Source organism: Cladophialophora carrionii (genome assembly GCF_000365165.1).
Source record: "Cladophialophora carrionii CBS 160.54 unplaced genomic scaffold supercont1.5, whole genome shotgun sequence".
NCBI lineage: Eukaryota > Fungi > Ascomycota > Eurotiomycetes > Chaetothyriales > Herpotrichiellaceae > Cladophialophora > Cladophialophora carrionii.
In genome coordinates this window covers 75,715-101,165 of record NW_008481830.1, presented here as the reverse complement: position 1 = coordinate 101,165, position 25,451 = coordinate 75,715, and the positions used below count along the sequence as shown (strand labels likewise).

General features: G+C 54.3%; 8 protein-coding genes across 8 annotated transcripts; 4 read left to right on the top strand and 4 right to left on the bottom strand.

Moving 5' to 3' along the window:
* Positions 1-585: 585 nt before the first annotated feature.
* Positions 586-1,211, top strand: G647_05853 (uncharacterized protein; the record flags this gene model as incomplete). The annotated part of the gene is made up of 2 exons (XM_008730179.1): positions 586-635; positions 707-1,211. 2 exons carry the CDS (start codon positions 586-588, stop codon positions 1,209-1,211), a joined length of 555 nt encoding a protein of 184 aa, XP_008728401.1.
* A 113-nt stretch (positions 1,212-1,324) lies between these two features.
* G647_05852 (uncharacterized protein) lies at positions 1,325-3,160 on the bottom strand (the record flags this gene model as incomplete). Its single annotated transcript, XM_008730178.1, has 6 exons — positions 1,325-2,012; positions 2,065-2,360; positions 2,419-2,546; positions 2,596-2,788; positions 2,842-2,961; positions 3,014-3,160. The coding sequence occupies 6 exons, from the start codon at positions 3,158-3,160 to the stop codon at positions 1,325-1,327; spliced, it is 1,572 nt and encodes a 523-aa protein (XP_008728400.1).
* Positions 3,161-5,994: 2,834 nt separating this feature from the next.
* On the top strand, positions 5,995-8,449 carry G647_05851 (uncharacterized protein; the record flags this gene model as incomplete). Its single annotated transcript, XM_008730177.1, has 2 exons — positions 5,995-6,302; positions 6,358-8,449. The coding sequence occupies 2 exons, from the start codon at positions 5,995-5,997 to the stop codon at positions 8,447-8,449; spliced, it is 2,400 nt and encodes a 799-aa protein (XP_008728399.1).
* Positions 8,450-11,088: 2,639 nt separating this feature from the next.
* On the top strand, positions 11,089-13,071 carry G647_05850 (uncharacterized protein; the record flags this gene model as incomplete). The annotated part of the gene is made up of 2 exons (XM_008730176.1): positions 11,089-11,861; positions 11,910-13,071. The coding sequence occupies 2 exons, from the start codon at positions 11,089-11,091 to the stop codon at positions 13,069-13,071; spliced, it is 1,935 nt and encodes a 644-aa protein (XP_008728398.1).
* A 2,600-nt stretch (positions 13,072-15,671) lies between these two features.
* G647_05849 (uncharacterized protein) lies at positions 15,672-16,859 on the bottom strand (the record flags this gene model as incomplete). Its single annotated transcript, XM_008730175.1, has 1 exon — positions 15,672-16,859. The coding sequence occupies one exon, from the start codon at positions 16,857-16,859 to the stop codon at positions 15,672-15,674; it is 1,188 nt and encodes a 395-aa protein (XP_008728397.1).
* Positions 16,860-17,592: 733 nt separating this feature from the next.
* G647_05848 (uncharacterized protein) lies at positions 17,593-18,969 on the top strand (the record flags this gene model as incomplete). The annotated part of the gene is made up of 1 exon (XM_008730174.1): positions 17,593-18,969. The coding sequence occupies one exon, from the start codon at positions 17,593-17,595 to the stop codon at positions 18,967-18,969; it is 1,377 nt and encodes a 458-aa protein (XP_008728396.1).
* Positions 18,970-19,635: 666 nt separating this feature from the next.
* Positions 19,636-21,534, bottom strand: G647_05847 (uncharacterized protein; the record flags this gene model as incomplete). The annotated part of the gene is made up of 1 exon (XM_008730173.1): positions 19,636-21,534. The coding sequence occupies one exon, from the start codon at positions 21,532-21,534 to the stop codon at positions 19,636-19,638; it is 1,899 nt and encodes a 632-aa protein (XP_008728395.1).
* A 1,526-nt stretch (positions 21,535-23,060) lies between these two features.
* On the bottom strand, positions 23,061-25,406 carry G647_05846 (uncharacterized protein; the record flags this gene model as incomplete). Its single annotated transcript, XM_008730172.1, has 2 exons — positions 23,061-24,047; positions 24,099-25,406. 2 exons carry the CDS (start codon positions 25,404-25,406, stop codon positions 23,061-23,063), a joined length of 2,295 nt encoding a protein of 764 aa, XP_008728394.1.
* Positions 25,407-25,451: the final 45 nt, after the last annotated feature.

Here is a 25,451-nt window from a genome sequence, read left to right as displayed (position 1 = left end):
GTCAAAGCCAGACCTCATTATATGGCATAGAAGACGAGTCTTTCCTTTTAACGGGACTTCTCCCAAACACCACAAATCTGACCCACAGTTTCGCCTTAGGAGAAGTGACAAGGATCGGATAACTGGTAACCGGCAACCCGAGAAAGCGTAGGTGTTGGGGACCAATTGTTCAGGGTGGACATGCCCTTCAGATACTATTCGGTTGTCACACTTGAGCTAACGTGCTCGCGTTCAATTAGATATTGCGGAATTGATGTGGCAGCTCATGCGGGTTGGTACGCGCTGTTGGATACGCAGTATACAGTACGTACGACAGTACATTGATTACTCGAAGTGCGGTGATAGTAATCCGTACTCCGTCCGGAGTATGAGAATGATGATCAAGATGGTGGAGACCAAGACTGATGCCAGAAGAGGATGAAGCTTGAATTTAGCGCTCAGGTTGGCGCTGGTGATCTCATCGGATCTCGTCCTCATATGCTCAACTGCGATGCCGTCCTTTTGCTCCTGGGATCAACACGAGTACGCTGACTGCAAGGTACCATCTCACTCTTGTCGTTTTGCATACCGAGCCAGAGCCTCAAAATGTCGGAGGGTTCAATCCTCTGGTCACCAGCACCCTATCATATCATCTCGTAAGCTTCCGCCCATACCACCAGCCATACTGCTACTTTCAGTGTTAGTATACGAACTGACACCCGCCCAGCTATGGCATCCTCCTCGGCACGACGACATTCCAGAGCTTCGTAGGAGGCATTGTGGCCTTCAAGTCCCTCCCTAGAGCCCAGTTTGCCACTCTGCAACAAGCGACATTCCCAATATACTTCGCTATGCAAACTGCGTTGCCAGTGGTTCTAGCATTGACCTTTCCTGCCGAGCGGACAGCCATCTCGACGCGGCCGGGGAGCTTGTCAGGCGTCCTTGACGCGGAAAACAGACTCCAGGTCTTGACTCCTCTGGCCACAATGCTGATAAGCGGGCTTCTCAACGTTGTATACTTGGGACCTGCGACGACAAAATGCATGCGGGAAAGGAAACACCAGGAGACGAGGGACGGCAAGAAGAGCTACGATCCCGGCCCACACAGCCAGGAGATGCAACTGTTGAACAAGAAGTTCGAGTATCTGCATGGCGCTTCTTCGCTGGTTAACCTGATGGGCTGGGTCGCCATGCTGTGCTATGGTTTCTATCTGGGCGATCGATTGTCGTAAGAGAAATGTGCTTCATATCCAACAAACCCAGCTTCAGCCTTACTTCAATGTCCATGCTCCCACTTGTTCTGCTCTTCTCCGGCTTTGAGGTTCACACTCCATCTTGTCCAGATTCAAGCCTTCTCCACATGCTCACCTGCAATCTTGTCATTGGAGCGAGGTGCCATTTCCTGCTCCGCTTGCCTAGTTTTGACCCTCTCAATCCCAATGTCTTTCAGGCGGTGTCCTGATTTCCGAAGATTCTCCAGCTCATTCGCTTGTTCCGCATACTCTGCCCTTTCACTCTCGCTCATTTCAGGACCGAGAAACAGGAACAGGAACTGGTAGGCCCAGACCGCACCCATGAAAATACCAATAACCTTGCCATAGTCAAAGCGTTTGACTCCATTATGGGGTGGGAGCGGGTAGTCCTCGCCGATTACAGCTTGAATCGTCGCTGACGCCGACGACGCGAGGTTTCCGAGCTGATATGTAAGTCCAAGGGCTGTGGTTCGAAGAGCTTCTGGCACAAGTTCCATTAATGTGATTGGTATGGGTCCCCAGACTCCGCCAACGAAGAACTGCAGGAAGAATGCAGATGCGACTAGGCTCATGTTGCGTGGAATGATGTAGGCGGGGACAAGGGCGCCTCCGCACACGCACGCGGTAAGCATTGTCAGTCTCCTGCCAAAGAATGTGCTGACATAGCCGAGAGTGGTGCCGCCGATCAGTGCGCCTATCTGCCCGACGACGCTAATCACAGTCACATCGGTAGGTCCTAAGAGCACTTGGTTCTTGAGGAAGGTCGGATAAAAGTCCTGGCTGCAGCACATTTAGCATTCACGAGTAACGCTGTGCATGCATTGAGACCAACCTTCCATGGCTGCAGGAGTTAAAACCTGTCATCAGGATGACGAGGTAGACGAAGAGCACCCAATTCAGTTTGATGGCGACCCAGGAATCTCTGAGCCACGCCTTATATCCAGCGGCCCTGATGGCGGAATGCCCACCACGTTCCTTGTCAGCGATGAGCTGAGCTTCTCTCTCAGCCCTCATGACCTGGAAAGTATTCGTCTCGGGCAGCCACCACCGGAAGGCGATGATGAAGACTGGAGGCGCAGCTCCGAACCAGAAGAGCGAGCGCCAGCCGTGAGACGTTGTAGGCACGAGCTGACGAGAGTCAATCCATGTTCGCACGAAAGCGCACGAAAGACATAATTGAGCTTACTGCACGGTAAAAGATAGAGGCCAGAAGGTATCCGGCTGCATAGCCTTGCTGGAATAAACCCGAGAGCAGTCCACGAGCATCATATGGAAGATCCTCGAGAGCCGTCGCCGCTGCCGGACCAAACAGACCTAGTATGGATGTCAGTGGCCTGTTTTCTTCATACAGATGTGTACTTACCTCCCATGGCGATGCCATACAACGCCCTAACTCCCAGAAATTGTGGTAAGGTGTTGCAAAATCCTGACGCCAGCTCCAAAACAATGAACAGCGCCAGGTTGAAGATCATTGGGTATTTCCGCCCATAGCGATCGGAGAGGGTGCCAAAAATCAAGGCCCCAACTGACCGGAGCATCAGTGTAACGGTGAGACCCTATTACCAATGAATCTTCGAAAACAATGTCAGGTATGATGTGATGTACGCACCCAAGAGACCGCCGAGTTCTCAACGTCGAAGTCCGCCGCGATCTCGGTAATGGTGAGCGAGACCGTGAAAAAATCGAAGGCATCCCAAGTCCAGCCCAAAAAGCCAGCTAGAAACATGAGCTGAGGAGGGTCAGCCAATTCAAAGGACTCAGCCTGCTATGCCTTTACAGACCCATTGATGCTTGTCCAGTTCCTTGAGGATAGTGTAAGGGTTTTCCAAACGCGACCTGGGCGGTTTCAGGCTCGTTGGTCTGGTAAGGAGATAACGCGCTATCTGTCTGGGTGAGTAGAACCACCCCGCTGCCATATAGTTACGCATCTTGAAGGATTGTTGCTTGTAGTTGAGGTGAGAAGTAGGCCTTGGAGCACGGACGGCGAGACGAGACAGTCTGCGCCCACCATGAAGCGCCTCTGAGCCAGATATATAGCCCAGTAGTCAACGTAACCCCCGGTCCTGCCAAGTCATGGCCGATGAGATATGTGTTCTCCTACCTTTCACAGCTTCCCTTCTGAGAAGTAGCCAGGGCTCAACCAGCCCACATGGCTATGTGGGTTGACGACGGCGTTGGTTTGGCTCGTTTGGTAAAAGAGATCATCGTCGTTTCCCCAACTCTCACTGGAGAGCGCAGCTTGTAGACCTTGTTCGTGGCACACGTTGTCATGCTGCCCAGTGGAGGCAGAGAATACGGTCCTATCATCCGGAGCTATGCTTGCAGAGCATAGCTGCATGCGACATGCTTCCATCTTGGCTTTCGACGCCGTTGACTGAGGCCAAGAATACCGTCCTGCAAGCTTCCAAGCCAATACCGCTTAAGATGTGGTGCATGGTGCTTCGTCCTGATGGAATGGGGACCCCGCATTATAGGTTACAACGCAGATCGCGTGTGCTATTGTGCGGGGGGTTGGAGCAAGAACGACCAGGTAGCCTGCAAGAGTGTCAGTTTGTAACCCTCGGCAGATGCTTGCTCCAGTAGAAGTCGCCCAGTCCTCGGCTTTTGCTCCATGTTGACCGGGTTATCAAACGGCATACCGGATGGTCCACCGATTTTTCCGTGCACTAAGAGAAATAACAGAGGTGCTTCTTGCTCCATCACCTCCTCGGTAGCCGGTCGGCAAATACTCTGTGTGCCGACGATATTGGTTGCGTAGTGCTCAAGGTCGCGTGTGATAGTGATCTTACGCCGCATATCTTCCTCGCGCGCATTGCCCTAGCTTTATCGGCGTGGAATTGATGCAGTTAAACTGAAGAGGATTATGACAATGCAGTCCGAGGACCGCTCAAACCCTTTCACCCGCAGGATCCGGGGCTTGTTGTATTGCCTTCCACCTTATGCGTCAGAGAGGATCCGTCAGAAAGGTAGTCAATGAGCCCTCGGATTGGGTTGACCAACCGTCCTCGTGAAGTGGTGGAAGCCTAGCTTATCTTGTGGCTTACCATTTCTGACACAATCTCTGAACGACGCTCCGTACGCTTTCTGTTCAGCCAGTCATAGAAGGCGATAAGATGGGTTTCACATAGACCTGCTCCGGGCATGTCGTCGGGGGTTGATGTCAGTGACTTTGCCACGGGTACGGACCAGGACTCTTGGTATAGACCCACGGCGCTGTGGCGGTCTGCTCGAAGCAGCTGAAAGATATCGAGGAAGACTTGAGTGAAAAGCACCAAAAGAAAAGACCATATCAGATTCTGGATGATGGTCAACCACTTCGGGTTCGATTCCGACACTGAAGGGGGACATTCAGTGAGCTGACCGTTCATCCAAATACAGTAGCGACATGAGGCCTTAACGGATCCGACTATTCGAATCCAGCCGCGAATACAGCCGGCCCTGCCTGAGGCGGCTAGCAACATTGTTACGCAGTTCTGAAGCATGCATAGTCGTTTGCTTCTTTTGCCTTCTGCAGCCCATAAGCCATTAGGCTCAAGTAAGCTCCCAAGGACTGACACGAGGTGGCCCAAAGGACGAAGGTACCCACCAGAATCGAACGAGAGTCATCACAGGCAGCAGGCGCATTGGTCTGTACAGATTGTGGCAGCATCCCGCAGCCCAGGCACATAAGCGGGCTCTGTGGAACGGAATGATGAATGAGTTTCGAGTCAGGGAACGATGAGATGTGAGTGACTTCCTGTACCCAGTACGAGTAGAGGCCAGTGGGACGCGGTTTCTACTTGCCAGAATAGGCGGAAAATACTCCGACTGCACGCAAGGGCTTAAGGTTAGGTAAGCACTTCCGACAGCCCAGCCAACCACCAACAGCGGCAAGCCGATCGGATCACCAACTGTTCATTTATTTTTGGCCCTTGAGCCTCTTCAGATCAGTCATCCACAACTCGCTACGAGTTAAACCCTACGTCCGAGGTATGAACCCATGTGGAAATCATCGAGCGACCCTCCTCATCTCGCTTGCTCGTGCTTTGATGTAGGTTTACCGCTGCTCCCGTATTTTTACTGCCTTGGACTCCGAAATCCAACCACTGAACGATTCCTCTTCTCCTCCTCGAGGCTCCTCTGATGGTCTGCGCCTGGCTTGGGTTCAGTCTGGATCGGGGAATCATGTCCACAACTCGTCCTCTCCGGAAGTAAAGTCGTCAACCGACCGAGGGGTCCCTGAAACGTGGTTCACTAATACAACCAAGCTAGTGCTTACTGTGGTCCACATGGTCGCGCGCATAGCGTTTCAAATTCGCCTGCCACAAACGCTTTCCAGGCTTCTGGCTCAACTTGAAAACCATCAGCAGCTCACACTGACTGCTTCTGACCCGAGATCATGCTTTCTAACCCCATGAGGCTGATGGTGCCCTGCACTGGGCGCCTCGTCGCGCGCTCAGGATATTAGTGTCGCAATCCAAGGACCAATTTCTCCTTACAGGGCTGACAATACTACGTAGGTACCCAGTGCAATATATCGCTTACCCCTGCGTATATTGGCAATCGAAGTCCCCCTCTGCTTCATGACAATCCTTGCCTCAAATGCTCACGGCACGGGATTGACTGTATTCTCGTTGTCGGCTTTGATGCATATACTTTGAGATTCTCTGCTGGACCACAGACCACTTCACCACGGCTCTGGTCAAGTCTTTTGCTTTCCAACATGGATCGACTCGGCGCAGGTCGCCGTACCTCTCGTTCTTTATACGGTAAAATCTTCAATATGGCCCCCGAGCAAGCCGTGAACGACTCACAACACTCGCTTGATCCTATCTTCCCTGCTGGTCCGAAACGGACTTACACTGTTCAAAGCTTTACAAACCCTCCAGACAGGTTCTTCGAATATGAGAAGGTTGAGCTGGCCGATGCGACGACACCGAATCATGCGCAGACCTTTGGTCAATCCATCGAAGGGCCCAAGGAAGCTATCCGAGTGGGCTTTTGGCCAAACTCATACAAACTTCTCCCTCACTTTGCGGCTGGTGCTATCAGTGTAGCGGTAGTTCAGTTGAGCTTCAGGAATGAGTACTGGTAGGTGAACCAGATCTCGATGTTCAGGGCATGTCAACTAACCCAAGGGTGACAGGATGGATTTGGTGGATCCTAACGTCGAAATCCTCCCCGGCATCACACAAGGAGGTGCAATGAACGCTCTTCAACTGGCAGCCAAATTGCACGAGCTGATCTTGGTCGCCTCGTTGGGAAATATCATTATGCATGTTGCCCAGGTACATCTCGTTGGCAATCATGGGCTCCCGCTTGGAATGCTAGCGAACAGTTTTGCGATTGGCTCTGGTGACTACATGAGGACCAAAGCATATTGGTCTTCGATCATGACAGGCAAAGCTCACTACTGGAGGTTTTGGCTCCTCTCACTCCTGGCGACTATCCTTGCCACCCTCGCAGGACCATCTTCTGCCATCGCAGTCATTCCATCGCTTAACTGGTTCCATATCGACAGGCCTTTTGTCGATGACGTTCTCCCTTTCTATATCTACAATCAAAGCACTGTGCTGTGGCCGAATGAACTTACCAAAGGGAGTGTCAATGCTCCGGATTCGGGCGTTGACTGCGTCAACGTTACGTTCTCCACCGCAGTCCAGGATTCATGTCCCGCAGGCGGCTTCCGTGACACCTATCAATGGGCTGGCAACCTACTGTTCACCAATTCCACCGCTGGCACGAACATCAGCTTTCCCGACGTGCGCGGAGACACTCGAAGAGTTCTTTCGACTCAGAGCTGTGCCAGTGACTTTGACGGGAGGGCCTCAGGCATGTCATTGAACACATTCATTACTGGGGCGCTGACTGCCTACTGGACTTTTGCTCGCAATAACTGGCAAGGTCTAGCTCTCGCAACTACGCGACCGAGGCTGAGTCTAGCTGGTCCGATCTTTGCTCCAAGGGTCGAGGTCATGTGCAACGGAAATGACTACTACAACACCTCCGAGGTTGAAGATCGTTCTCATGTCAACTTTCCCAGTTTCACACCCGATAAGCAACTCCCCACTAAGGATTACATCCTGCCATACCACAGCACGCTGAACGACACCACATTCGACTGGGTGCGCATGCCTGAGGGAGCTGAAAACCCAGCCATCGGTGCAGCAGTCAGAGTACCCTGGGAATACACAACGACGGACGACCCAACGGACCTGCGCCAGGCAACAGAGATTCACGCCTGTAGCATCTACGCGCAGTGGGTACCTGTGGATGTTTTCTACGAGCCGAGGACCAGCGATCAGGTAGCATTCACCATCAAAGGGAAACTGCCAAACACTTGCCTCACTCTCCCTCATGAAGCTGCTGTCGATCAACCGGTCAGGAACATCACGATCAGCCAGGATTACGCAGACGCGATCAACCAGGATATTGCCTTCTCTGACGGGTCCATACCTGCCATCATTGCCATGCTTCAGCAAGCAGTGTTCGAGGACGCCCAAGTCACTGATCAAGTCATGAATGCTTTCAAGTCGCCATTCGTCGGCAGCGCGCAAACAGGTGTATCTGCCAACCGTACAATTGATGACGTCCGAAGGAGTCGTGCCACCATGATATCTACCCTACTCGCTGGGGCAATCACGGATGGTCTAGCACGAATCGCCGGCAACGGTCTTTTTCCCTACTCACCGTCTATGTTTCTGCTGAACCGGACAGACGGCGACAAGCTCGTTGGCCGCTTCCTTGTGACAACCGCTCAGGGAGGTGAAGACGAAACTCTGAATACCACAGCCGCAGACCTCGGGAGTCTGCTCCGCATCGATCCCGTCTTCGATCGCTACGGGTATGGCTATAGCTGGGAAGGGTCGAAGACTGTACAGTTCGGGATCATCGTGCTGTTGATCCACGTGGTCGTTGCGACTGCGCATTCTGTCTTCATCTTTTATAAGGTTGTCATCCGGAAGGAGGGATTGGTCAGTTCATGGTCGACGGTCGCAGAGCTGATTGCGTTGGCGTTGAACTCACATCCCTCGCCAAGGTTGCAGGACACTTGTGCAGGCGTGGAGGCGGCCAAAACATGGAGACAGACCGTCACTGTACGTGAAACCTATCCCGGGCATTTGGAAATGGTGGTTGGCTCGGACGAGAAAACACGGTATCCCACACCGCAGGCGGGCAGGTTGTATGGGCATCTTGATGATGGGGTCGACGAGTTTTTCGATGCAAAGGAGGCCTGAACGGAGGTTATAACAGTGTTAATGGAATGTTCGAACGGCATGAACGTTACTCAGTGGCGTCTTGATTTGGCCTTTTGGTCCTGTCCTCTTGGTCCTGTTTGTTATATGCAGCCATGCTCTTAGATACCCCAATCTCTCATTTTATGTGCGACAGGACAAGTATACTATCTACGGCCTCCATTAGGGCCGGTCTGCAGTGACAACTTGTATTCTCTATGGTTTCTGGCTACAACCCGGAGAACAGACGACTTCGTAGCGTCAAAGGCAGCCATCAAGGTAATGAATTGGACACTCGGTATTCACCGTGTCGATAACAGACTGACGCTCGCGTGTGAAGTCTCGAGTACCAATATGGCGTACGACGCTATCCTCATCAAGTAGGACCCGATGTTGCGGAATGTTGAGCCCGACAATGATTACGCTCTCTTCCTGTCTGAACGTGGTTGCTGTCTGGCCCACACTGTGACTGTGATTGCGCCAACGTCCGGGACGCACTAATGGGCTTTCACAGTCCAGACAAGCGGGTGAGATCCGCGCCGCAACGTGGTCACGGAGCTGACGAAGGTTGGAGCATGGCAAGGCGGAATCATATCGATGCTGTTGCCGAATTGCAATGGGATGGCTATGAGGGTGTTGCTTTTGTCCAGAACGAGCTCGGGCAGTCCGATCATCGCTTGCGCTCGAGTTGTAGAAGGACAGAGAGGGGCTGTCGTTGGGCTGTGTCGGGACAACAGGTGCTGCGTATGGTGATTGCTGTATTCGAAGTCGTGGACGTCATTATTGTAGAGCGTGGCTTGTTGGGGGACGTACACAGTACACAGACACAGCAGTCTCGGGCGACCTACAGTGGACGGGGAATTGCTCCATTCAATCCTTGAGATGTTGCAGTAAAGCTATCAATAGGTCCTGTACTGTACCTATTTCTGCACGGTAAGCCGTCTCTGACGAGCTTTCCAATACGAGGCCAGGCAAACAATCGTGAGACTTGATCAGAAGACCTCACCATCAGGCTCTAGACAGTCAATGGAAGGGTTGCGCTTTGGCTGCGGACCTGCTCATTTCATTGATCGTCCCGATGAATCATTGACCCGTGAGTGTTGCTAGCGAACCGTGATTGCCATCTCTTCAAAGGAAGACGATCGTTTTCCGATCGATAAAACCAGGTGGTCAGATTCGCGCTTGTCATCCCCCGAGCGTTGATCTTCAGGGTCAGAAGGGCCAAAAGTCATATGCTTCCAAATGACCCATCGCCCGACACTCAGTCGGCAAGGCACCAGGATGATGCGGATGATGCGATTTACGCGGAGCTGGGCGCCAGGCCCGTGCCGAACCTGAGATTTCCAGCGCCGCCGTCAGCACCGGGCAGCGTAAGCGATCCTCTAACCCGGAGAGCAAACAGTCAAGCCTAGAACGCGTATCGGGAGGGGTTGGGGCTGGCTTGGGTTTCTTGCGCCCTGCCCCCGTCCATCTTGTTTTGCTTTCCTTGCATGCTACAATCATCTGCGGAACAGGTCACGTCGAGGGCGACCTGGAAACGGCACAGGACTTTGGATGGCTGTGCCAATCGCGGGTCCTCCTCAGGTCACTGGGCCGTCCTTTGTCTTCTGACATCCCCATCCCGTCTGTTTTGCCCGGCCTTGCTTCAGAAACATCGAGGCCATCAATGACCGTGCCGAGAACCAGTCGTCGTCTCCTTCCGTCGATGGTGACTGTGTCTTCTCATTTCCGGGCGTCGCCATTGAATCGTGCCTAACCCGGAGAACTCACGAGCGCTGGGTGGATGAGAAACGCGCTGAAGCGACCTAAGAGGCGGTCGCATGAAAGGTCACCCTATGCGGAGACTCGCACAGCCAGTCTGGTTGCGTGAGAGCAAACGTTCTTCTGCAGGCCGCGCGCTGCGACCACTGGACTCAGGTCTCCTCCTGCGGTCGCTGCCCAAAGCGAAGCAAACCATATGGCGGGCGAAGAGTGAGCAGAGCATCCAATCCTCACCCCGGCCGCCTAGAAACCGCCCAACCATCCCCGTGCTCCTGCTTCCTTCCCTCGTGTCCTGTCTGCCATCCCGCTGCTTTTTCTACACACACCGCACTGGTCTCCTCGGTCGCTGGTGGAGCCGGCTTCCTCAATCGAGGCTCGATGCTGCGAGACTGAGTCCCGTCTTGACTCTCTCCACCCCAAATCTTCCTCGCCATTGATTCCTCGGTCGACGTCCTGTTCCCTCTCCTCTCATCACCCGTCCAGAGGCCGGGAAACGGGGCTTGGAGGCTGCTCCCGTCAGGCTCCTTGTTTCTGATCTTGATCCTACCCCTCCGCTCTTTTCCTCGCCGGTATGGTACGGTATCTGGGAGCGCTCGCTTGTGTCCACAGTACATACTAAACCTGCTGCATCTCCTCTCCCGATCCAGTTCATCTGCTTCCCATCTCTGAATATCTGACATCTACGTCTACATCCTTTACCTCTTCGCAGACCCGGTATGCTTGTTGTCGCGGCTGCTCATCTCATCCGGCCTTGAGAGTTGATACATAAACCGGAACGAGCACTCCCACCACAACCTTCCCCACCTTTTGCTCACCGCCACTTAACCCGTCCATCGGCACACAACAAACAATCTGTTGTCAGTCTCAAATCACCTGCACCCATGGCGATGCAGTACCAGCCGCAACCATACTTCACATATGGGCATCCTCACTGGCCGGACGACATCAAGCCAGCGCTCACCGAAGACGATTCCTCCTCAATCCTCGACGACAAGGTCTTCGAGTCCTCCACCCCCGCCGATATGACGGCGACCGACCTCTCGGCCAGTCGACGCCCTTCAATCGCAAAGTTAGAGGACGATTTTTCGGCATCCTCGCAAGTCTGGCAGGAGAGGCCCCACGGAGGCATGGCGCCGGCTCGTCACTTCTCGCAGTCCTCGGTCTCACTGTCGACGTCCAATGGCGCGTTCTTTGGTCAGAGCAACACTGCGAACTGCGGCCCCGGGTTCATGCCCAACCAAGCGTGGCCCTTGTCTGCACAATCCGAAGCCAGTACTCCCACTCCATTCTTCAGCCCGGTACAAGAGCCCTTCGAGCAGCAGGTCCAGTACAACGGGCCTGTGACGTTCAATTTCGCACAACAAGAGCCTGTATCCGCCGTCTCCATGTCGCCGCAGTCGAGTCAAGGTGGATGGGCTTCGACTACTTCCTCAGATGTCGCCTCAACTGGCCGACGGATAAGACAGAGATACAGAGGGACGTCGCCTATGTTTGTCATGCGATCAGATGGCATCAGGAAGAAGAACGCCAAGTTCGACATCCCCGCTGAGCGAAACATCAACACCATCGACACTCTGATCGCGCATGCGTCGAATGAAGAAGAGAAGAAAGAACTGAAGCAGCAGAAGCGCCTGCTCCGGAACCGTCAAGCAGCGTAAGTACAACGCAAGCATGTCTCTGCCAAGGCTAACCTCGTGGACAGACTCGACTCTCGTATGCGGAAGAAGCAGAACGCTGAGAAGTTGGAGGCGGACAAGAAGATGCTCACCAATCAAAAGGGCGAACTTGAGGAGACAATCTCCCAACTTGAGAATGTCCTTCACCAGGAGAGACAGCGATGGAACCATCAAATCCAACAACTTGAGCAGTACATCCACCAACTCTCGTATGAGAGAGATGAGGCCATCCGGACAAAGACACTTGAGACCGCCGAGCTTCGACGCATGAACACCATCTTGAAAGACACGGTCCGGGATCTTGAGCGGGAACAGAATGCACAGGCCTTCTCGACCAACGACTCGGACGCGTTCTCTAGTGACTTCAACAGCTTCAAGGATCTCGGTCTAGAAGACAATTGGGACGACAACTTCAGCCTCATCAATGGCGACGACCTGAAAATGGACGAGTCCGATCCTTTGCAGCGACAAGCCACTCCACGACCGACCACGACCTCCAATTCCGATCCATCTGCAACCACCACCACCGCGAAATCAGATGTCAAGGTCGACGCTGCTTTCAGCTGGGAAACCTTCTACATGTGCTTACTGTCTGGAGCTTTCATTATGTCTCAAGCTGGGTCGTTGTCGAAAGCTGCGAGTGCTGCAACGTCGGTTGCGGTCGTTACCCCGGCTATACCGACGCTGTCCAACGAATATCGTGCCGAGGCCGGCCATGTCCTCCAAGCTGTCCTCGCGTCGGGGCCCGAGGGCGCACAGGAAGTCCTCCCTTCCCGGCCTGCGGCCTCGGTTGACGGCAGCAACTTCCCTCACGCTCTGTCTGACGTCTCTGGAATAGCTCCTCAGCCGTCTGACACCGCTCTCGACAGCCTGCATACATCCTTGACTACACCTTCCCGTCAACAGCAGGCTGCAGCTGCGTTCTCGCTGTCGGCCGCCTCTTACAACCACATCAACAGTCCCGACTGTGGCTTTAGGGATGATGGTGAGGACGATGATGACCTCGTCGAAATCAAACCGACCAAACTGCAACAACTATTTGCAAGCATGCAAGCCAAGCGTGACGGCCTCGAGAAGATGGCTGGTCTGGGAAACAAAGCACGAGAAAGGAGTGTCCTCCTCGACCGTGTCCCAGAGAAAGTTCTGCGAGACTTCCGCGAAATGGTTGCGCAAACGAAAATCGAGTGACCTCCTGACCGCCAAGGTCCCAGCGAGACTTCACGATGGTATTACGAACGACGCCTTGATTTTTGGCTTCTGAACAGACTCACCACTCTTCAGGTTTCCTTTGTCATTGGGTTTGGACGAGATGGATTCTCCATCTGGGTAAACTTTTCGGACAGGCCGCTCGACCGAGCCAGCCTGATTTTAGCGACCTACGGATAGCGGAAGCGCAAAGCCAGCGGGAAAGAGACATATGCTCCAGGGCACAATTTCCTTGATTTTCCAATTTCCTTGATTTTGGGCATCTGGAGAGACCTTTTAGGATTTTGGTTTATTCTTTGCTTTTTCTTGCATTTCGGTTTTTAGTATGACTACGACATGATGATTACCAGTTATCTAACGGCCTATGATAAGATGAGCTTCTACCTCTTGGATATAGCAGACTTTATGCCTCACGGGGAGGAGGGTGGATTGGGAAACCAGAGACACGGACAGAGCCATTCACCATGGATAAAGCTTATGACAGGGGGACATGGCCGGCGTGACGGCCGAAGCAAGGGACAGGGCAAAAAAGGAAACCCAGGAACGCCCGTATTGACGAGAATTGAATGGAGCAATCCCCCCCGGCCTCAGATCTCCCAGGGCCATGGATGGAACGATGGCACGAACAGGGGCGGCGCAGCACAGGACACAGAAACGTCCCATCCCCTCCCAATATGTAACGACCCGTTATGTCATGAAACGACCACACAGTACAGATTTTGACGTCTTCATTCCCATCATATATTACTATATAGCAAACCAAGCAGAGCCGGGGCAGCGACGCACGCGCACAGAACGAGAGAGAAAACGGAGCAAGCACAGCGGATCAGATCAGATCAGATAGCCCCAAGCTGGGATGATTGAGAATTTGATGACTATTATGATTTAATGAACAGCGTTGCAAAACCCGCTCGGGGGCAAGGAATCAAAAATCTACCTTCGTATCTCCTTTTTCTCAGGGATTCATGTGCTTGCAATACTGGTCGATGGGGGCAAGTCAGGGTCCCAGACCTGAATTTTTCTCCCCGTCACACATGGCCCCTAGGTGGTCCGGTCACCTTCACCGTCAAGGTCGACGTGAACCTTTTCTGTCCTCGGCTGCGACCTCGGCACCATGTCATGACCTTTAGGTCAAAAGGAAAAGGCTAAACCCATCATTGCGGCATTGGCCATGTCGAGGTACTGGCCATGTCTCAGCCTGAGCAACGAGGAGCGACGAGCAGTGAAGTCTTCCTGTTGGAGCAGCGCACGCATCCAGAACACATGGGATCGTGATAAGATGTTCACACGTCGGGGCAACAGCCCAGTCCAGGCAGGCACCAGCTCCCCTACGAAGTCCCCTGCGTCATGCAGGCACGGCCTCCTCCACGACCACTGCTGAGGAGCCAACAACTCGACCTGAAGCTTCGGCAATGGGCTACGGCGGTTGCCGTGGCCCGCTTCCATGCCTTCGGCCCTGCTCAGCCCGTCCTGAGTTGCCAAAGTGCCTTGGACGACGAAACGGAGATACCAGGAAGATCGTCGCTTAAAGCTCGTTCGTTGCCTGGGTAGGAGTAAGGAGGAGACGGGGGATACTAGCGCGGGAGCGAAGGTTGACAGGTTTGAGGGCCAGTTGAGGGTAAATTGTTGGTTGAGGTTATGGTCTCGGTCCTCGGATTCCTCGGCCTGCGTCCCCTCGCCTCGCTTTGAGTCAGGTCTGCGAACTTGTCCTGGTCTTTGGGAGCAACAGACGTGTCAGGCTCAAGGTCATGGCCGCATATCGAGCCGATATTCGGACGGCTGCACGGGGCGTGGGCTCATTTTGGTGGGTCGTATTTCTCCTTCCAAATCCTGATCATCACAAACACCAAGACGTCAGCACATAGTCACGCATCACCGCTGTTTGTCCGGGTTGCAAATGAAACATTGAGGCTCCCAAAGAGGCCGACTGCTTGCCCATGGGATGCTTCGGATTCCTTTGCGCCTGGTGGACGACGGCAGCCCAGCCACCTCGCTTTGGACATCCAAGTCTCCCCAGTGCGAACCACCGTTGAAAGCTGACAACGGTGGACCCGGGTCGCTAAAGCGGTCGCATGTGTCTCCAAGTTTGACCGCCAATCAAGTCTGTCTTGGCATGGAATCCCAGGACACCGCCAGATTTTCGACCCGATTTGTGAGAAAATGCGACGCAGGAGATGACAAAGTGCCAGGAAGGGAAAGACTCCGATCGGATGATGCGTAAAGAGTCATGAAACTGGGACTTACCAGCTGTTTCCCAACGTCTTCGAACCGCTCTTTTCGGCCAATCTGAGAAGTTGCGCTGCTTTAAACTATATCGCGAGATGCATGGTGTCAGTGCCGATTCATTTCTCCGAGACGCAGAAGGTTTGTGATTCGTGGAGCCCATCACGACTTCAGACTAATGCAAGGTACAACGACGAGAGGCCGGCGGTGCGACCGCTGAGTGGAGGAGTGGTTGCTGCATTGCTGCCCAAAGTGAAGCTGCCATTGAGGAAGTGCTGTATTTAGGTATTTCGCGTATTTGGGGGCCGCAGGACGCCCAAGGGGTGTCAACGTCCGACCCACGGCACATTCGATCTAGGTCAGATTGTGCTGCACCTGATCTCGTGTGGGTCGATGAGCCTCAGCTGGGGGCTGCTGCCGCCTTTTGTCACGTGGAAGGGAAAGGGGGTCGCGCGTCGAATGAAGAGATCATGAGCACGCATGTGATAGATAGGATTCCGGAACATGCGCAGCGGATGAGAGACAGGACACTGACTCACCTTGTCCTTCTTGCCCCCAAATCCTTCCAGGTAGCACCAGGCAGCCTCGTTCATGGCGTCCGTGTCCCCTAGATTGGCCGCAGTCTCGTAGTATTGCCTTGCTGCAACTTTGTCGACGGGAACTCCCCAGCCATTTCTGAAGCAATTTGCCAACTCAAAAATCGCAAGAACAAGTTCTCCCTTGGCAGCGCCTCCCTTTTTCATGCCGGCATCGAGAGCGTCCGACTCGATAGTGGCAGAGTTCGATGCTGCCGCCGACAGATAGGTGATGGCCTTGGCCGGATCAGGGTGACATCCCCAACCGTGGCGCAGAGACAGTCCATACAGCACCTGGGATAAAACGTTTCCGCGTTCTGCGAGCTTGCGGAACATCTCTGTCGCTGCCTCCAGGTCACCAGGCTGGCCCGACTCATGAAGCTCAATGGCCTTCTGGATGTCGATGTCGCTCTCAGGGTCGTTGACGCTCGGAGCTCGAGCTGGAGAATGTACCGCAGGACTCGCAAGACTGAGGTTATCCAGATCGCCAGTCAGCTGGTTCGCTGGTATGATGGGGCTTTTGCTGGCCAGCATGGTTGCACGCTTTTCCCATTTCGCCTCAGTGTCCTGACGATCGGAAGTGTCGGTGTAAGTGTCGGCTAGGTCAGGCAGATCGGACGGGAGATTGACTGAGCTGGTACTAGCAGTGCGGTCTCGATGCAGATGCAGTCGCTCTGAAAGTCGCTTCCTCTCTTTCCCGGGGGATTGCACATCCGCACCACCAGGACTGGGGCTCTTGCGGAAGCGACTGAAAGACCGTCTCGACGCGGGAGGACTTCTGGGCTCAGCAGACACAACAGCGCCTCGGTCGCTGTCCACGAACGAGGGAGGCTTGATGTATTCCTCCGTATGTGTGTCCGTGCGCACAAAGGTGAATTCGTTCGCCTGGGGCAGAGGGGGTGTGGTGTGCTGTTGTGTCACTCCGGTGTCTATCCTCTCTTTTTTTTGGAGCAATTCCTTCAAATGAGGCATCGTAGCGGCTGTTTCACAGCTCGATTCGTGGTTGCGTTTCAAGGGGGGACAATGCAGGTGGACTCGAGTGGCAGTGGCTATGGCTAGGCCACGCTGCGATACTGGCAATATCTCTTTATATGTGGAAAGGAACGCGACATCAGTCAATGAGAGCTGGATGCAGTGCGACTGCCTGAGGCTGTGTCACGGTCTACTGGCGCACTGTGAGATTGCAGTTTGCAGCTCAGCGTCGCTTTGGCGGCTTGGAAGGAGGGATTGGCAGTCACGCAACTGCCCAAGGGCGGCACGGGCGGGCAGTGCAACAATGGCGGGGGGCCGAAAACCGCCTGGACGCAACGTGCAGGCGCCAAAGATGCCCGAAGTCGCGGCTTGATGCTTAGAAGCGTCCATTTCTTCTAGCGAGGCAGTTATCGGCCCAATCGGCCATTTTGGTATACCTCGTCGCTGTCTACGGGAGCAGGACTCGTCGACAGAGCAAGGTCTGAGTCTTTCGTCGTAACGAGGCTCACGGCTATCTCACCACCTAGGACCTTGGTCACGGGACAGTGGAGCGGAACGGTAACGTCCTCACTGTAGAAAGCCGAAGGTGAACAACGCGGCAACGTGGTTTCCTCCAACTTCATCCCTTCCACCTCGCTGATTCATCATGGCCGTAGACCAGCTGTATCTCTCGTTTGTTGGCGTCTCTGTTTCTGTATAATCATCCCGAGAAACACCTTTCTAGGACCCGACCATGGCGATATTCGCTCTGCCTCACGAGATCCTCGCCGTCATCCTGTCCTTCCTCGACCCCCAATCAATCATCCGCTTTGGCCGAACATGCAAGACCGCGTATGCTTCGACCGGCCCGCAAAATCAGATCTTATGGAAATCTGCCTTCCTCCACGTGTTTGACGATCCAGATGAAGCGTGGTCGATGACGCCTGGCACGCCGCCGTCGACAAACGAACGGGGTTTCGACTTTCATACCGAGCTTAGTAAACGATTCATCGCTCTCCAGGCCGTCCGGACGAGATCGTGCGGCTCCAACGACCGTGCTGAAGCGTATATCGAAGCACTACTCAGCATTCTTGATACGGCAAAGTTCACACCCAATGCCCGCGACATTGCGAACGGCAAAGTTCCCATAGAGGATGATCGATATACGTCGTTGAATCTCCAAATTCTATCCAACCTGGCCGAGTGGCGAGAAGGCATTGAGAGCCTCATTTATGACACGCCTTCTCGAGAGTTTTCGCCGCGTCCCATCACGAGAAGCATGACCGTACGCGAGTCTGAGAGGTGTCGGACTTCTAGGGCTTCGCGCCTGCACGTAATGTACGGCCTTACCAACTGGGAACGCGTCGAACACAAAGCTCGCGGAGCCGCCAGAAGGAAGGTCTATGACTGGACCCTCATCGGTGCGGACAACGATTACGCTCCCTTCCTGCGAGATGGCAGTGGCAAGGTCGATTGGCCTCTGCTCGAGGGTGTTGCGACCGTCATGAGGCTCAACTTCTCCAAGTGCGTCGATCAAATCGCCGCGCCAGAAGGCTTCTGCTATTCCCTCCCACACCGCACCCTGGTCGACCCGACCACTCCAGAAGACTGGGCGCGCGCGACGGGTCCTTGGCTGGGGACCTACGCATTCCTGGACTATGCCGACCTTTGGACCTACAACAACTGGGAAGGTCAGGCAGAGCCGCGGATGACATTGGATGGCGAACCCGAAGACTGCGGTGATTTGATGAGACTGACACTCAAACTGGACCCGTCCATCTCGTCTGACCCACGTCTGCAAACCAAACTCCCCATAAGCACCGATCTGCCAGTGCTTTACTTTTCAGGCCACTCTCGTGGTTATAACGGGATGCGCCGTCTCATCATTGCCGTCAGAGGCTTTGCCTGCCTTGTGCCGGGTTCGCGAGAAGTGCGATGGAGATTTCTCATCAATTACGGTGGTCAAGATCACTGGCTGTTGGAAGGCATCCAGCCGGGAGGTGTCCGTTCCGGCGGTATCTTTGGCATTTGGACACACTGCGACCATGAAGTCAACACCCCGTCAGGACCGTTCTGCTACTTTCCCGAAGAACTCTGCAAGTCCACCAGCGTGGTAGTGGCAGCCCGATAGACGACTTCCTCTCTCGACAAGAAATCTAGGGCGTCTGCTGAGGAAATCCCAGCATGACCCCGAACGATCCTTCTGACCAGCTGCCCCAGCGAGGGCTATGAACTCCTGCTCTTCAGGGGCTTCTATGTACCTCAAAAGGCGATGTTCACGTCCCGCAAAATCTACACCCTTATTTTCCACCGTATTTATCATGGCGGTGGCATTTGATAATCACCTCGCTTGTCTCGATAGACATACATGTCCCTCCCACTCGCGCAAGAATCCCATTCCTCACCATGACTTTCCCTTGTGCACCCCCTTGTTTGTGCGCGAAGATGTTCACCCAGATTCGCCCTGTTGAACCATATCCGAGTGCGGCGACGTCCGACACCACTAAGCAGCCCCCTATATTCTCCAGAGTAGAGCAACATATCTCAACACCTCGTATACGCTATCGGATCGGCCTTGACTCTGGGTACAGGAAGCTGAGACACACACTCTTGCCACCTGTTTCGATCAAGCATGCCTGGCATACACTGCTCCGTGGGCGCCGCGATGGAGAGTCCAAACTCTCGGACAGACGGGTTCATGCAGGACAAACGCCTGTTGTCCTTTCCTGGTGTTTCGCGCAGGTCTCGGCGGCATGAGCCAGAGATGGCGTCATGCACGGCTTTGGGGAAATCAGTTTTAAAACTCCATCAGCTTCCTCAAGCTGTCGTCCTGCACCCTGGCACAGTAAAGATACCTCTCGCTCAAGAAGCTCGTAAGATCCTGGAAAGTCCCAAAGCCAAGCGGCTTGACCAGTCTGCTGAAGAGCGCCGTGAAAGGTCCATCACCTCCTCCCGTCGTATTCTGCTCCCCCACTCCTGGTGTGGCAAGCGATGACACCAGGGGTTCTGCGGACGCTGTGGAAACTCGCCTGGAGCTAGGTTTGATGTTACAGTGCTCGATGTATGCGCCAACCGAGTATATCCAGAGCATGTCGAACCTCCTTTCATCCTGTAGAACCTGGCCCTGGAAGTCGAGATGTTTATCGTCCGAGGTACGGCCACTCGGAAACGGCGGGTCGAGACGTTTGAGATTGGCCTCCACCTCGGCGAGGAACATTGTGCTAAACCGGAAAGACGGCTGTTCAGTGTAATAGAATTCTTCAAGGATGGCCCTGTCGAAGCACCTGACAGTCAAGCAGAGGATCATGTTGAATGCCGTTGATGAATTGCTAGCCCGGATCTCGTCAAGTCCACCATTCTCGGCTGCAGACTCGGAGATGATGTCCCTCAGATCGCACCAGAGTATGAGGTTGCGCGCTCGAATAGCAAGCTTGCGCAGGACCGACCACCGAAACACCGGCTCAGCCATGTCGGACTTTGTGGCCGCGAGGGCAATCTTTACTTCCTCGAGATGGAGCAGGTCTCGAAGCTCCTTGACGACGCTGCTCACTTTGGGAGACATAGCAGAAGGCTGGAATGTGTCGGCCGTGCAGCCGTCTGGGGTGGGATGAATACCATGGTCGACCGTCGAACTCAGCGGCTTGGGAAGCGATCTTGAGAACTCGGGCCAGGACGGAGGATTCCACTCGTCCGGATGAAACACCGGACGTTGACGGTTGAACCAAGCGCATGCCACCTGGGAAAAGAGCAAGGCCTCGCTTTGGAACGGTAGCATACTCTTGAGCCCTCCCATCATGTCCACCACCATTTTGACACCCACAAAATGCACCTGCGCTGAGGCAACATCACCGGAAATAATGCCACACGCTGAGAGCTGCGCAGAAGCTTTCCTGATCTCCACCAACAAGTCTGAACGGCCGTTTTGTCGGTAGTTTTCCAGCAGGTCGCGCAAGCCCCTCACTGCCAACATCTTGTGCTTCTCTGCCAGGACCATTGCATTCTGATCCCGCCGACCTTGAATTTGATATCGAACAGCTCTGCTGTAATGCGAATGGCTGATGATTGCGTGGGCGACCGCCGGCGCATCGAGGATACTGGGCATACTCTTCCAGGTCTCGGCGACCAAGATCGCGCGATTCCCGCGCATAGAGATTTCTGCCGGCCAACAAACGTCGATCACGCTTACTCGATCGTCCTTGACGAGAGCGAGATCAAATGCGCTGAAAGGGACGGCGGTAGCATTGAAGGGATCTGAGTTCCCCTTGTACAGTGGAAGGGTCCTATCTGATCGCTCCGCTGCCAGATTGTATGGATGTTTGGCCGACTTTGCTCCCTGGCAGTTTCTACCACCAACACGCGACCGCGAGTGCCTCTGTATAAGTCGCCACCTATGCACGCCGCTGTACCTTTTGGGACAGTTGCAATTCTGCTCGTGACTAGGCCCTTCTTCATCGCTCGTGGAGCGGTCGTTGCGATGCGTCTCAATCCCTTCCCGCTCCGAGACAGGCTGCTCGGATTCACGTTTTCTGGCCGCAGAGACGTGATTAGCAGTTCGTTTGGGAGGATCTTTACGATTCTTCGGATGACTGGCTCTTGCGGCGTGTGAGAGCACTTGCGCTCTCTGCAATTCCCTGCTCCTTGGATCGGTTGCAGAGGGGTATGCATCCACAAACAGGAAGCCTTTCGAACCCGCCATCTGGTCAGGAAACTGTTCCAACGAAGATGATCAGCCCTGTTTTGCTTATGTGCTTAAGAAATATTCCCACGTGGATATCTCGTGAACTTCATCTCAAGCATGGTGAAGGATGTCCTGGTTTCTGCGCCCTCCAGCAGTCGTGTTCCAGAAGGGATAACGGGGATGACAGCTTGGCATTACCGTCGATAGAATCTCAACCGATATTTATCAGTGCGATGGTGGCGGCTCTAGCTGGCTATGAGATCACCGCTCGTCAACGGCCGATCCAACGACAGGGAGAGGATGAGCGTAGCCAAAGGGTCCTAAAATTTGAGACGCCGAGGCTGAGTCAGGCATGGGACGATTGCTGATGCCCTGGTGCTTATATGAAGGGCTAGCAAATGGTGAGGATGGAAATCGAGAACTGTCGATAGGTTGAGCAAGCTCACAAGGCAGGGTTCGCGCCGCGATCGAAAAGGAGCCATTTGCACGAAAAGATACCATATGCGGAGGCGAGCCTCCACGTTGGGTGGATATCCGAGACTCGTGGCCATGTTCAAGAACAAATCAGATCGCTTCTTGAGGTCTGATCGGGGCCCAGCTCGCTCAGGAACAGAGACGATCACTGGAAAATCAGCTAGCTCGGTAAGGCGTGGTAGGGGAATTCGTTTTTGCCCACTGTGAGAGTCGCTATATCGGCGTGAAGCTCAAGGGAAGAGCAACCGGCCCGCTTGCTGGGAAGTGCGTGGTCTCTGCGGCCAAGCAACCTCCAGCGATCGCCACGGCCACGGGATTCACAGTGATGTCGATCAACTGTCGATGCTGATGATTAAGCATGCCTAGCGGGGTAATCGGCGTGGGAAGATCGCCTCTGTACTCCGTAGTTGAGGCCATATCGGCTTGCAGACTACGGGCTACATTGAACAAGGCGACGCAGGAAGACATTGCGCATTCCGCTGCCTGCTCAGACTCGCCGTGCCTTCTTCAGGTCATACATTCTGTTTCCGCGCGTGGGGTGGGTTGTCGTCGTCTCGACGTCTTGGACAAGGCTCTTTCGTGCCTGTTGGTGGACCACCGTCTCAGACCGGCCACCTCTATGGTCGAGGAGCAGCAGCGTGAGGCCAAAGGCGCATGACAAGATAAGATTATCTGGGGTGGCGGCTACGCAAGAAGTGTGAAATTGAGCAGGAAACAGCCGATATGCAGTCCATACTCCTTAGGAGCTCACATGGGGTAGTTTGACATGTCGTGGGGAACACAATACGCTGGAACATTTTACGATTAGAAGCCTGAGAAGCGAGGCACTACATACCTCGTCAATCGCGCCATCAAAGTGGTGCTGTCGAGTCAACCCTTGCTATCGGTTCAGGACTGAGCAGGGCACGCCTTTGCCTCAGGCTGCTCCCCTCCTGTCCTCCTCGACATCCGTCATGAGCGAGACCGCAAGCGAGCACCAAGGAACGGCTGTTTGTGTGAGAGAGTCAACCGGAGCCACAACGTACTGACCTGGTGAAGGATTCGTCGAATACTTTCCCCAGCGGCACCGTTCAATCCTCTTCAATCTCCCCTTCCTCCGACCCGGAGTGCACTCCGGCCGGCTCGGCCAACTGCTGGAGATTTTCCTTCTCTTTCTTCGCGCTGGAAGGCTCCGGAGTCTTAGTCTTTCCCCTCTCACGAGAGCGTGATCTCCTGTCACGACGATATCGTTTGGCACTACGGCGGCCACTTTCCACGCTGTCCTCACTACCCTCCCGGCGTCGTCGGCGATCGCTGCCGGCCACGCTCCTTGACTCCTCGCCGTAGTTGAGCTCGTCTCTACTGCCACGAGGCTCGGCTCGTGTGCGATACAAGCGTTCACGGTCGGCTTCGCGATCGCGCCGCTCCCGATCGTAGCCACTCACGTGCCGTGGTGGTGGAGTGCGATCGCGGACAAGACGGCCATGTCGCTCGTCACGGTCTCTATGATCGCGAACCGAGGGTGGAGGGCTGAACCCGCTCGTTTTGCGGTACTGCTTCTCACGAGCAGCTTGAGCTTTGCGACGGTCTTCCTCATAGGCATCGGGCTCCGGGGACTTAGAGACTCGACTGTACCTGCTTTCCCGATGGCCGTTGCGATAGTCTCGATCGTCTGTGCGTCGGGAGTGTTTTCGATCTCGGTCCCGTTCCACGTCTTCTTCCTTCTCTTTGAGTCGCTTGATCACCTTCTCATATGCGGATTTTCGCAGTTCCTCGTCCTCGATGGCACGGTATTCGTCCGTCTTCTCCACTCGTGGCTTAACGTCCTCCCAGCTGTCAGTTATACGCACCGGAGGTTCAAGATGCTTGATGCGTGAGCGAAGCGCATCAACCGCTCTGCGCTGATGGCGATCTGCTGCGTGCTTCTCGTCCTCGCTTCGTCGAACGACCTTGTCATGCAGTCGCTGGAAGATGAGCTGGAGAACGTCTCGATTGATGGGGGCTGTTCGTCGATCAGTAAGCATGATATCAAGGAATTCATCGAAAGAAGTTCTAGGTGTCACTTCAAATCGTTTGTCCTGCAGGTAATCAGCGAAATTCCAAAACTGAGGAGGCGGCCACCAGCATACCTCGAGAACATCATATACATCATTCCGTCTGCCCCTCAAAGCTCTTTCCTCTTCCTCGACAAGATCCCAGAATAAGTCCAATGGTGTTGATCCAGCCTGACCCAGCACTGCAACATACCTCGGGTCCTCCTCGATCTGGGGCAAAATGGTCATCCACTTGGTGCCGGCTGTGATTTTGCCTTGGCTGCGCAAGCTCTGCAGTAGTTCCATGAACCTATCACGGTTCTGTCGCTCGCGCCGAGCCTTGGTGGCCTTTTGCTGCTGACGTGCATCATTGAAGGTTCTTTCGAGGGATTTGATATGGTTCTCAAAGGCCGTCAAAACATCTGACTTACTCAGAAGCTTGAATTTCTCATCAGACTGAATCCGCTCGTTGTTCTGGAGAATCTCCTGTGCTTGTGACCATCGAGTGTAAGGCTCGAGATTGAGCGCGTTGAGAATTGCAGCCAAGTCGTCCAGGGCTGATCTGCGGGCAGCGGCTTCCTGCTCAATGTGCTGCTTCTTAAGCTCGACAATGTATTCTTCGAAAAGTTGCTTACGCTCATCTTCGTTATCTGTCGAACGGAACACCGTCTCGCCCTCAATGATGGGTCGGATCGTCTTCCATCGGCTGTAATGCTTGATCTCGGGATGTGTCCTCAACATGTTACCGAAATCTGTGCGTAGCTTAGCCAGTCTCTCTTTGGCCTTTTCCCGTTCTTGTTGGCGAACCTCGACTGCATATTTCTCGAATGCCGCTTTTCGGTCCTTTGGGTCCTTCAGCGCTCTGTATTGGGGATCCTTGATTGTCGCACGCATGGTCTGTTCCCAGGTCCAGTCAGGCTGAACATTTGATCGGCGCAAGAGCTTCATGAAAGCAGCCTCCGCCTCTTCGAAGCTCGAGTAATCAGGAACGACCTCTTTGGTGATGGTTGGTACGGTGATTCCATTCTCGGTACGCGGTCTCTCGAAGGGGGTATGGTCGTCCCGCTCGCGATATGACTGAAGCGCAGTACTGCCACCAGCGACAAAAGCGGGCGGCTGCTGGACGAGCTTGGGCGGTAGTTGGACCGAGTTCAGGGCATCTCGGTACTGTTGCGGCATCTCCCATGTCGTCTGCTTCGTCTCCGAATGTGAGTAGTACTTCCGGCCGTCGGGCGTGCTGTGTTCTTTCCATGGCTGAGATGCAAGGGCTTTCTCGATTGGAGTCATGAGCTCGGTAGGTTTGGTCCATCGTGTCTCTTTCGTGACGGTGTGGTAGAAGTAGGTGCGCCCATCCGGCGCGCGTGCCTCGCGCCAGGGGCCCGGCGTTGGAGGCAGGCCACTCATCTTCGTCGCAAGCTCAATGAGAAGGTGATGCTGTTGTGCTGACCA